The 13565-nt window shown below is 41.4% G+C and overlaps 1 protein-coding gene across 1 annotated transcript in view; it reads right to left on the bottom strand.

Moving 5' to 3' along the window:
* Positions 1-12790, bottom strand: part of celf4 (CUGBP, Elav-like family member 4) — a 124891-nt gene extending 112101 nt beyond the window's left edge. Inside the window, 1 exon segment of the mRNA XM_042501820.1 lies at positions 12166-12790. Within this exon segment, the coding sequence (XP_042357754.1) occupies positions 12166-12442 (277 nt within the window). The 5' untranslated portion in view covers positions 12443-12790.
* Between the last annotated feature and the right edge of the window lie 775 nt (positions 12791-13565).

Here is a 13565-nt window from a genome sequence, read left to right as displayed (position 1 = left end):
GCTTTTAATTACAAACTTTGCTATGCTAATTGAACACACTCAGTAAATTATTTTCTTTGTCATGCTTCTCTCTTGGTGATTATATAAAATTAAAAAAAAAAAAACTTTAATGGTGCCCATTTAAACATTTTTTTATGTTAAACTTAAATAAAAACTACTTTTAATGAAAATATTTTTGGAACCCAACATTGGAAACTAATTTTCTATTATTATTTATTTATGAAGTGGACTTTTGTAAGCTTTGGGTACAGTCTATGCCAAATGAATTGTTATTGCCCAGTGCGTCCTCATGGTATTGATAAATGATCCATAGAGAAACGTGTTGTTTTCTCTCGCTCTTTCCTACACACACACACACACACACACACACACACACACACACACACACACACAGTGCTGTTGCTCCAGGGAAAGCAAAGCTTATCAACTAGCCAATGCTCACAAACTCACACACATACACACACGCCTGCATGCACGCACAGACTTCTCTGTCTCTATCTATAAACCCATGAAATCGTTCCACACCAAGTGAAGCAGGGTATGTATAGGTTTGGCCAGGATTCCCATCTCCTGTTCTGTGATTAAACGACCAAACTAATGGGCTCTGTCTCGTTGGGAACCTGTGTGGGGCTGGGAGAGACCTCAGAAGCCATTAAATTGCAAATCTGTAATAATTTGCTGAAGGCTTTCTGTCCAGATCATTCCCTGGGCTGATTTGTGCATTGAAGTAACGCTCTGAATGGCCAAGCACAAACCCAGCTGAGCCCACCGGCTAGCCAGCCAAGTTAGTCTACTAGAAGGATCACGCTGGATATACATATTTACTTTACAGGAAACCACAGAGCAAACTTGTGCTGCACAAAATTAGTGCCTGGTTCATGAAGGCAGCAGCTGATCAATCAATAAGCATCTCGGCCTCTGTGTGAAGGAGGCACACAAAGGTGAGCATAGCAGTCTGAAGTGTCTTTGATCAATAGATAAAAAAATAGTGCATATATTGACATAAAAATACTCGTATGTTTAATAAAGTAGACATTTTGAAGATATTCATATGGCAGCTAACCCAATAATAGCACATATTCATAGAATTGTTAGTTCAAATTTAATGTCAGAAGTTTAAACATCCTTTGAGGAAACTAAAAATGGGGTGCAATAAAATGGATAAAAGAAAAAAGATTTAATCTAAAAAGAAAAAACAAGACACTGCAATATAAATAAATATTATAAATAGAGATTGCATTTAATATAGAGCATTAGCAGCTCAGTGAATGCCAAGTTCAAGTTAAGCTTAATAACCACGACTCTCTGTCTGCTCTTTGTCTGACGTAAATAAAATACTCAACCACTATGTTTGCTTGCCATTAGCTGCTGCTCTTTTACTTATTGTTTTTGAACTCATTCTGTGAAAATGGTATTGATTTCTGTAGAATGGGTATTTTTTTCTCCTAACCACTTCAAATATGTGTTAAAACCCATGAAGGTTTTCACCTGCTTTTGAGGTACAAAATCTTCTCTGCTTAAGTGATCCTCACAAACTGCATGAACCTGCTTATAAATCCAGCTGAACGTCAATCATTCACACTGAGGTTTGCACACTTATTTCAAGAGCTTTCCTTAAAGACTGTAAAACTGTATTTTCTCAGTCAGCTTTTTAATGTGATAGACAGGTTTCTACATGAACTCTCAGTACTGTGCCAAAGTTAAAACAGTCGGTTTGGATTTGGTGGGCCTTGAGCATCAACAGCTAAACAGATTACTGTGCTTTTCTGTCCTTTTTCTACATAATTCAAGAGCATTTTTAAAGCAGGTGATAACTAATTCATCTCTACAAAAAGTGTGAAGACGATACAATCTTTTATTTTTATTGTTGTTACTTGGAGTATTGACGCTTACTTAATAACAACAATGGTTTATTTAGACTTTATTGCAGCATGAGACCAAAATCTGCAGCTCTAGTATCAACCAAAATATATCAAAGATATTCACCACCTCAGCTGCTGTATTTTAATGGCAGTGAGACTGAAATGATTTGCAGCAAGGAGCTATACAGCATATGTACATACATCTGTCTTGCACACGCTAAACATACCTATACTCAAATATAATACTACACTGAAATTAGGCCTGTGCGACGGTGAAAATAAAATATCCTGATATTTTTGACGGAATACCTCGATATCGATATTGCAAAAATGTTGAAGGGTTGACTACTGGTGCTTTCAAAAAATACTTACATAATAAAATTTTTGATAAATAATCATCATTAATGGTTAAGGCAAATACTAGAACAGCGAGAACAGTCTGATAAGTTAAGAAAATTCCATCACTTTACTGTTATTCAGCCTTTAAAGTAGGGAAAAGACAACACTTAAGATATTACAAAATCTCAGACGATATCTAGTGTCATATCAGGATATCGATATATTGCCCTAATTGAAACAAGAGAGGAAAGTGCAGGAGCTATTATAAACAGAAAAAAATGATTGCTTGACAAATATACAGTTAAACCTGTCCAATTAACAAGTTGCCAGAGCTCATTCTAATACGGAGGGCACTTGCTGATTTACCCCCGGGGTGGCTGGGAGCTGCAGGGGTCTAATTCTGCTCCCATCCTGGGAAGGTCATTCTTCCTTCTCGAGCCATGATGGCCACAGAGTAGTGCTTAAATCTGGCAAAACGCAGCCTATAAATTACAGCAGAGGACAGAGGGGTCAAAGCCTGGCATGGAACTGGGCCAGAAGCTATCAATCTGCCGGGGCCAGCGAGGGCGACATCTGTCTCTGGGACTCCCTCACTCTTTCTACTTCTCTCTCTGTCTGTCTTTTCTTCTCAGCCCCTTCCCTCTTCCTTTTTTTTTTTTTTTGCTCACTCTGTGCCTGTCATTGAACAATCTCCCCGTGCCTCCATTTTTAGTCTGCACCTCTCTTTACAATCTCTGCTCTCTTTCTTGTATATCGCTCTGCCTCTTGATATTCTTTGTCTGCCTTTGTGTGCAACCCCCCACCCGAACTCTCTTCTATGGATCTCCCTCGCCTCTTTTCACGCATTCTCTTACATCATCCCTGTTTCAACATCTCTCTAATTCTCCTTCCCTCTCTCCCCTCGCTCTCTCTGTCTTGAGCTCCTTGTCGTTTTACGCACTCTTGCACCATCTCCCTCTGCAGCGATATGTTTTGGTCTATCTGCTCTCCAACCAGCAGGATAGGATAAAGCCTTGATGTACTTTCTCTCAATGTGATGCCAATATGATTTGAATGGTAATATCTGGTAGCAAAAGGCACTGATTTGCAGTTTTTGGGGGGGAACGAAAATGGAATATGGACCCAGTGGGTATCTTGAAACAAATGCAAAAAATGAAACACAAATTCAAAGCTCTTGAGTTGCCTTTTGTCATTCAGAACTCTGCAAACTAAATATATTTCTTAAATATAAAATGGAACAAACCCTCTCTGACCTGAGTTACTAACTTCAGATATCCCTCTTGCATCTGTTAAAGAGAAGTGGTTGAATAAATGTAGGATGCTGACTTTGGGAGTCAAAACTTGTCAGGCCCAATCCACAGCAAACTGTTCTTTTTGGTCGATGCTTCTGCCAGTTTCATCAGAACATCTTGCATTACATTTTGCTACCAAAACCTTCGAAAAACTTCTGCATGACTTATTAATCCTCATCCATTTTCTGAATCAAACCTGGTCTTGAATAATTGAGAGAGATCTTTGAAAAGCCCTAACCTCCATTCCCACCTTCCTTTTACAAGTCAACGTGGTGCATTTTTAATTGGGGGACATGAAATAGGCATGAAGGGAGATGGGGGAGGAAAGCGAATTGAATCAGGGACACTCAAACCTGGCAGTCATTGCACACAGCACAGGAGATTGTATGCATGCATACAGAGGAAGCTAAATATGTGCACGGCCTGACAAGTCACACATGCTCGACAGTCTTTGATGTGCTCTGTCTGGGACAAATAGTACAAGGCTTGTGTAATCCCTGCTTTGGAGTATTCCAGCAGGCACACCCAGATACGCCACTTGTGGTTATGTTTAGCAATTTGGTTGAGAATAAACATCTATTCAACTTTCTATGAACCATACATCTCTAAAGCCGAATGATTTGTTTAGTGTATATGAGCCAATTGTGTATGGACTGAAAAGGTAATTGAAAGTATCATGTATCACTGGTTGGAGAAATCGCAAGGCTTTTAAATTACAATATCTGTTTGCAAGGTAACAATGATTTGCTTTTTCTGTGATATTAAAACATAACTTGACCTTGAGAACAATGTTAAAAACATTTAAATATATTAGATGGAGTTTGAAGCAAATTAAAGACATTTGGAGCAGAATATCTGACGAGAATTAATGCTTACCAGGTATGCATTAATGGGCCACTGCCACAGTTTGCTGTGACAAACTTTGGCTCTATTTTTCACATTGCTGCTGTGTCATGCTGCTAGTTCCTCTGCAGTAGAAAGCTGCAGCTGGACCCATTTTCATGTGCACACTGAGGGTTCGAGTCAGGTTTGGGCCTTAAATTGAAATATTACAGTTAAACAATAAAAGTGACTGTGACGTGCTGCTTTAACTAGGGCTGATATTTGCCACATGCAGTCTGCAGTATAATCGCATGCACACACACACACACACACACACACACACACACACACACACACACACACACATCCAAACCATATTCACATAAAGGGATAAATGCACAACAAATATACAGAGAAAATGTATCTACGCCGGTATGAACACACGTATACTGTACACATACAGATATTGGGTATGGATATTATAATATTCCCTATCATACTGCCTCCTGACTGTGCAAAGCTTGATAAAAGGAGCCTGCAGCCCTAATCCAAAAGGCAAAAAACACCAATTTTCAAGTTCAAGCACAGAGGAGATTCATAACCTTTTGACTGGCGAACAAAGGAAATGGTGTTTAAGCCTTTTAAGCCGAACAACTACATATAGAACCTGGTGTTTGTGTAATTGTATGGCACGGATAAGAGAGCCAGAAATGGAAATAAATGTAAAGTATATGGAACAGGAGAGAGAAATCACATATGGGGTTGTGTTATGTTATGAAGGCAGCATGTGTGAAGATAAATGAATATGTTAAAACACACAAACAAACATATTTTTGGACTGTTTTTTTTTTGTTTTTTGTTATTTATTTATATATTTATTTAAATATCATAACATCATAATTCTCCCAGAGCTACAAATTTTACCTTGAGCCTCCCTGAGTGACTGGGAAAAAAAAATCTCCACCATAAATGACCATATTGCCCAGTTTCTTGCTATGATGAAAGATGAGGTTTTGAAATCTTTTAAAGAAATGTCTTTCAAACCATCTGGGTTTTGGGTTTCTGAGGGTAGTTAGAAACTCCTCCCCTCTCAAAAATAACGAACAGTCCCTAAGAGAAAAAAAAGGCAGGGCACTTCCCTTCAGTAAGCTCTATTATTAGCAATGAAATCATCAGTGGAACCAAAGCATATCTCAAAAACATGTAACACTTTCCAACATTTCAAAAGTATTGCATTCCCCATCTCCTGAACTGGCCACCGGTATCTGAAGCAGGGGGGGCTTGGAAGTGGTATTAACCGTACCTAAAAGATTGAAGAGGCCTAAAGCGTCAACTTTTTAAAAATTGAACACAAAGCACAATAATACTTAGCTGATGCAAGAGCCTTGAAAACTGAAAATATTTACCTCTCCAAGGAGCATTTGTCAAAAAAAGGATTTTTTTTCATCCTCTGGAAGAACAGTACACCGGGGCAATGAAAGCAGCAATAGGAAAGCAAGAGCACGAGGAAAGCCTGTGCGAGTTGTTTAGCCTCTCTTTATGGAAAACAAAAGGCCAAATGTTGATGAAACATTTAAGGCAGACTTTATTTTAACCCAGCTGTGGGCTATCGGCCGAGGAGTTTAACTGTATCAAAACACAAGAAAGCCTATCCTCTGTGCATATAAATGTTTCAGAGATGTTTCTCGCCTTAGAAATGGTTGGAAGTATTATGGATCACTTTCGTCTTTAGTGTATCAGGATATTGATATCCAAGCGTGAGTAAACACATTCAGCGGTCTTATGGGAAAAATGAAACATCACACACCTGGAGTGATTCTCACACCAGAAAATTCACTTGAAAATGATAAAGGCAAATAAAAGACATCAATCTATCTATCCATCTATCTATCTGAAAACTGCTGACATCAGCAGCCTCTTTGACCCGTAACGATGGCCACAAATCATCAGTGTTGTGCTTCTCCACAGGTCAGCACTGCCGTCCACAGTGAGCCATGACTTTGCCACGTGGAACCATTAACAACACGCTAACACCCTGATATATGCTGACTCAACATTTAACTGTATGCCAGACGTGCTCCTGAACTATAGGCACCAAAAGTTATCTGAGAGACAAATATTTATAAAAGACAACGCTATAATATATTTTAATCTATAATTATTTTAAATGCATCACACGCTTTAAACCCCTTGTTGTTGTTAAATATCGAGGGGTGAAAATGAGAGAGGAGTATGTGACATTTGACCAAAACAACAAAAAAAGATTTGTCACAACTCAACTCTGTTTTTTGCTTTTAATCTTATATATTAAAACCTCATAAACATTTGAGGTACTTGTACTTTACTTGACTTATACTACTCCACTACATTTCAGAGGAAAATGCTGTCATTTCTACTTAACATTTATCTGACAGCTTTAGTTGTTTTATAAAATAAGATTATAGCATGAAAATCACAAGAAGAGTTTGTAAAATATAAGGTTCTGTTGTAATTAAGTTACAATAACAGTTTATACAGGTAAAGCTGCAACAATTAGCTAATTAATCATTCAGTTTATTCACAGAAAAGTTGATTGTTAACTATTTTGATAAATGTTTAAGTTTTCAGGCTTTTTTTTTTTTTTCAATAATTTTGTTTTCTGGAGGGTGTTTTTTCAGTGTTTTTTATGATTGTGACTTTTTCATTTTTTATGTTTGTCTCATTTATTTTGAAATTTTGAGTTTTGGGGTGTTTTTATTTTCCCTCCTTTTTAAATAATTTTCAGTTTAGGGGTGTTGGGGTGTTTTTCTGCATTGGGTACTTTTACTTTTAATACTTTTAGTACATTTTACTGATTATACTAACTTTTACTAAAGTCCCATTTTCAAAGTAGTTACTTAAAACGTATAGTAGGTACTTATAACAGAGTATTTTCAAAGGGTAGTGCTTTTACTTAAGTAAAGGCTCTAAATACGTTTTCCACCACTGTATACAAACAATTACTATTACATATTTACTTCTACATGCGTTTACAAACTTTCAATTTGTGCTGAATGTACGTCAGTTTGTCTCATTCACTGTGCATGAGGTGAAATGAGATGACCATGTAGGTACAGCCATGCCTTTACATCATCTCTCTCTGTCTGTATGTAAAGGTCAGTGGTTTTAATGAGAGGCCCGCCGAGGTCAGACGAGCCAGAGGGCTCCACCTCCCTGACAGGCCTCATGACTCCGAACCTGCTGTTAGCATGCTAATCCTTGCACGAGCTCCATGAGCACTCCCTCCTTTGGCTTGGTGCGGTCATCTCTCACTGTGACTAACTGGCTCCCTGCACGGCCATCAGCCGGCCCCCATCTGACAGTCCCCTCCAATAATAATGGACAACAGAGGCAGTGCTGCCTTGACAACGGCCCTCCTGACAAATTAGGCTCACTGTACTCCCTGCTATGGCTCCGCCTCTTGTTTCCCCTCTTGTTGCTTGGCAGTTCTGGGCTGTGCCAGGACAGGGGTGGCGGTGGTGGACGCAGATGCGGGTGCGAGTGTGGGTATGGCGCCGATGGTTGCGTGTACTTTGGTAAGAAGCGACCCCCTCTGTGACACATGTTGCCTTTCTCCCTGACAAAACACTCAAAAATCGATTGCGACGCGTCTTCATAGAAACAGGGCACAATGTGGGGCCTGAGCACGCATTCTGAGCTGAGCTGAGTAGAGGATTCTGGGCCAGGGAGGAGAGGAGGAGCACATGAACACACACACACACTCATCCAAAACCAAATGCGAGAGGAGGAGAGAGAAGGATCCCACAGAGAGAGGATGATGCAACGAGAGTGAAATTTTTCGGCCGGAACGCATGCTGCATTAACGCAGACCTGCAGGACGAAAAAACACACCCGCACTTCTTTCTCTTTGTTCAAAGCCAAATTTGGCTTTATCCTCCTTTTTTTTGCTGCAGACGGCACTCTACTAATGGCAACCTGTAACACCTAATTGCCTGCAATAAAACACAGCATGAGACTTTCATGTTTTTGGCATCGTGACTTCCTGGCCTCACCAAACACGATGAGCCCGACGATCTGCTCTGAACCTGCTCCCATGACACATTCACTTAAAAGGGCTGAAATATCAATACCATAGACGTTCAGAGAGAACCGTAACTCCCTTTATGTGCTGCATAGATTATAGCCCCCATCTGTGGCATAAGCCATCTGCAGTATGAGTAAATTTAAACAAGATTTCTATTGGTCATTACACCGTATCTCCACTTGTTTGATTTCAAATTAAACCATTTTCGCAAGTATTTATATTAAAACTAAAAAAACTGCTAATATACTTTAATTAATCATTACAGTTATTGTCCAACAGTGAGCTAGTGGTGAGCAGATGACCTGTGACATTTTATTTACATCACTTGCCAGGTCAAAATGGACTGTTTGGCTCCAAAGTACATGAAGTTTCAACACCTGCTTTGACTCCGAGCAACTCTCTGGCTCTGCGACCACTTTAACTGTCTGCGCCTATGGCAAGTGCTGTTGCTAATGTATTTAGTTTGGCCAAGGACAAATATATTACTCGCATTAAATTACCACCAAATGAAACAACAGCCGTAAAACAAACTTGGTGACAGTTGCATTTGCATTTGCCTGGAAAAAAAACAAAGATGTAGACAATAAAGGTTTGGCCCTGGAACACAATACTGCCTGAAGATGCGGTAAACAATAGATAACACCTCCAGTTATTAAATGTCGCCCCCCATATCATCGCGGCTCAATTGCCCCGCTGATTATTACATGAAATCAGGCTGATGAATAGTGCTAGCAATCATATCTACACCTTTTCTCTTCCTGAATAGATCCCCACCTCCCATGCTGCAATGCCAGAGAGAAGAGAAAGAGAAAAAGGGCTGGCTCTTTGTGCTAGCCGTGCCTCTCAGCCCCGTTGTGCTTGGTAGCAGCAGCAGCAGCAGCAGCCGGTGACCATTATAAATGGCCTCTATTAGCATGGCTCGGTCGCAGAGGGGAGAGAAATAAAATCATTGGGAGAATGTAGGCCTGCTCTGGTGTCCCTGTGCCCGCTCCCAGCCTCTGCAGACCCCCGTCCCACACTCCCCACCTCCCCGCTTCCTCCACCCCTCCATTCCAAGGGGACAGAATCCTAAAGACTAGATTACTAGTGATACATGGAGTCATTATGGGGAGGGTTATGGCAATAGTATCACAAGCACGGCTGACAATGGCTATAATAGGGGTCTCTTTCTTCAGAGGTAGCATTACCATAGCAAAGGCTGTTTCTTTAGGCTTGTTGATGTACAGTAGAACAGCAGAGCCTTTTATTACCTGCCATAGCAGAAAACAAAACAAAACAAAAAAAACCCTGCTCTGTATTATCTAGCTGAAAACCATTTCTTTATAAAAGTGCCATGTCTTTTTGGGTAAAGTTAAATGAATGCAACAATGTCCCTGCATGAGGCAGTATATTGTTAATGATGACAGTTACCTAGTCGTGTGCCATTTGAAGAAAAAAAAAAAAGAACAAAATTGCACAGAAAATGGCAGTTGATCATCTACAATCTCCTGTTGGTCTGTGGCTTTTGTGTTATCATAGCCATTATCCAACATGATGCACTGTCACTAGAACAGGGAACATGTCAGTGCAAGTACATAAAGTGAAGACAAAAGAGAAAGCAAAGAATGAGGGGGATCAAGCAGAGTTAATGAAGAGGAGAAAAGATGGAAGAGAAGAATAGAAGAGGAGTTTTCTAGTGGGCAGCTCTATAGACTTCAGTCCACTGGAGCATTTCACACCTTCGAGGGTCATCGTCCCCTTGGTTCGACTCTCTCTATTCTACAGCAGGACTCTGAAAAATGCAAACTGCATGAGGGAGCTGAGGGAGAGGGGAGAGAGAAGAGTCGGGACAGATTGTAATGTGTGTACAAAATGTACAACATGTTGGCACTGTTGAATTATAGGTTTGTCAGCTTCAGTACAGGCAACAGTAAGCCAGCTCTTATTGAGAAAATACAGGAAAATGTATAAGAGTATAACAGTTTAAATAGCGTTCGTTTTACAAGGCACAGAGAACCAGCATGCTTTATTTCCCTTCAAAATATTTGTATTTTCTTGAAAATGTATTTACTCTTGTCTCAAACTCTTGCTGTGATTGCATTCCATACCTGATTCATGTTATGCTGTGTCGTCCTCAATAAAACCAGTATGACAGCGATGAATGCAGTCAGTCATTTTGCCTGTTATTTGCAAGATGTGCTGTCTTTTACTGCTAATTCGGGAAGCTTTCTATGGAAACTTCAGGAAGGTGTTAGGGAGTGTGTGGAGAGTATGCGGCCTTTGAGCAGGTTGCAGTGAGCCAGTGAGCTGGTGAGCCAGGGAGTAGCTAGTGCCTCCAGCTAGTTAAAATATGAGCGCAGCGGGGGCTCGCTAATGAAAGCGGGGGCCCAGCCCGGGAAGCAGGGCCGTATATCGCGGTGAGGAGACAGTTCTTAGAATCAGCTGGTGAGCCGTGCCTATAGTTGTGGGGCCACTGGTGATTAACTGTCCAACAGGGAGTCGCTACTACAGCTGGGCTATTAATAAAAGATAACCCCCCCTTCTTCCCTTCTCCACCTCTTTGGTTTCCCCAATGCCTGCAGACAGTCTCCGCCCTCTGGAATTATTTGTATATCATAATCATTTCCTGACACATGGTGCATGTCACACATTGTTTACATGTGGCAAAAGGGGCTTTAAAGGGAGGGAGGAGGGGGGGGCGTCCAAAAAGTGATAGCTCATTCTTAATGTACTTTGCTCCCCTGGGAGGTGTCCTGCAGGTACAGCAGATCAATTAGTGACCTCTCATTAGATGGTGATTTGCAGAGAATGACCCATCCCTTGAGAGAAGAAAATAAAATAGAGGGATAAGGCACTGTCATTCCTGTTGCACCAAAATTACAAGACAGGTTGTTAATATTACACCAAAAGGCCATGTAGCATTGTTACACCAAAAGTTTATGATAATTTATCACTGTTACAAAAGGGGTATGCTCAGAGGTACACTTGGATCACTTACAAAATGAGATATAAAGAGTGAGAAAGAAGTAAAGAAGTAAAATATATATATGTGCAATTTACATTTCTATTTTATAATTTAGATTTCATATTGAAAAAGGGAAACTCAGATTTCAACACCTGAATTTATTAAAAAAAAAAAGAAATAAAAAAGCTTTAAAAAAGGCTGTACAAAAGTACAATATATTCATTGGCCTACTCCTCTTGTGTAGCACACGTGCGTACACACGTGCACGCGCGACCGCCCCCCCTCACCACCAACCCCCCAACACCCACACACACACACACACACACAGCGAGAGAGTTACGGGCAACAGAGTGTACGGTGCTGCGGGCAATCAAACACAGCCTCCCTGCTATTGCAACGTGAAAACGTGAGGTTAATGGCCTGGATTTAGCACTGTAGTGAATGAAAGCACGTTTACAACCGCCGGACTGGATGTGTGAATACTCCCGTGCACACACTGCCCACATAGGAACATTGCTCCTCCTAATATCACCCTACATAAATTCATGCCGTCGTGACTCCCGATTCGTGACACTCTCATGCTTGGATATATTTGCCCAATAAGACTGGGAATGAGGCACTGGAATCGGAGGACCAATGAAAAGTCTAACAAAGGAATAAATATCCTTTTTATCCAGACAGCAACATGCATAAAGTCATTCTGCAGCTTTAGATAAATTGCACATTTTTTTTAACAATCATATCCGTCAAATCTTGCCTGATTTAGGATCCTTACTCACACCAATGCGTGACAGATTTCACACCGACAAAAACAAGTAGTTTTCTCAGGGCTTTTTAACCCACCTTTGTGCATGCCCGTGAAGCGGTCCTTCAGCACAGTGAGCTCGTAGATCTTGCCGAACTCCTCGAAGAGAGGCCGGAGGTCTTTCTCGTCCAGGTTGCGGGGGATCTGACCGATGAAGAGTTTGATGGCATCGTGGTCCTTCATGGGGATGGTGGCCGGGCAGCCCACCGGGCTGTGGCTGTGGCTTAATCCGTTCACGAGCCCGTTCGTGCTGGCGGAGACCACACCGACACCGTGCACCGTGCCGTCCACCTGCCCGTTGGTTAAAGTTGCCATCTTCGGACCGGCCAGTGAGTTGGGATGGGTACAACAGCAGCAGATGGTGACGGTGGAGAATCGTTTTTACGTTGAAAAATTAAAATAAAATAAAAAAGCTGGTGGAAGTCTTGGTCAAAATTTGGTTCCGAGACCAAGCCGTGCCAGAGCTGATTCCACTCTCGTCCTATCAAAGCCAATATTTACACTGATGTGAAAACACATGTAGCATTTGGCGAAGACGCATATCAAAAGCGCGCAATGCCGTTGGTCCCGGTGGAGGCTTTGATTCCTTATATTTATGTCCTACCCAATAACTCGTTCATTGATTTCATAAAAGAGAGACAGAGAGAAAGAGAAGGGGGAGGGAGAGGGAGAGAGAGAGAGGGAGAGAGAGAGACCAAGAGCGTTCACTGTCTATTTACACCCACGTTCCCTCGTCCCAGCTTCTTGGCACCCTTTTATTTTTTTGCATTGAGGAGTCGGTATGGGTGTCTTCTCGGTTTAAACGGACAGGGCCAGTTCAATCTCTGCCAGAACAGTGGGGAGGTTTGAACAAAGGGGGCCGCTGTAAACTTGGCATATGTCAAACCCAGCGTTTGCTGTCCCCCCTTTTCTTATGCGAAGACCAAGTGGTACATTCCACCGAGGGGAGAGGGTCTATAAATAGAGAAATATAGAGAATACGGTCCTTTGTGCTCCTACTCAGAGCAAATAACTACACATTCACGAACTCGAGAATGCATTACTTCGTGACTGACATGCACACGATTCTTATTATTTGCAATAAGCCGTACATCTGTCTCACAACAAATTACTCCTGATGCTTTGATTCATTCAAAATAAACACTCGCTGTAGATTGAACGTAACTGGAAAGGTGGCAGTAGATTTTTAGGAGGTTTGATTCTGTGCTTAAATCACACTTCATATCATCTTGTAGCCTTCCTTATTTTCGACGGCGGCAGCAGCATCAGCAGCGAGTCGCTGCAGCCTCACTTCGCTCCTGGACGGTGGACAGCTCCGTGGTGCTGAAATGCAGCCAGTCTCACCGGCGAAACCAAAACCCACCGATGCAGGATTCCTCCGACGGCTCCAAACGGTCGTTAATGTCGAGAGCAAACGCAGGTTTTTGCACCGGTGAGA

Source organism: Plectropomus leopardus, chromosome 2 (genome assembly GCF_008729295.1).
Source record: "Plectropomus leopardus isolate mb chromosome 2, YSFRI_Pleo_2.0, whole genome shotgun sequence".
Lineage (NCBI taxonomy): Eukaryota > Metazoa > Chordata > Actinopteri > Perciformes > Serranidae > Plectropomus > Plectropomus leopardus.
The sequence above is the reverse complement of the archived record's forward strand: the minus strand, read 5'-3'. Positions and strand labels throughout refer to the sequence as shown.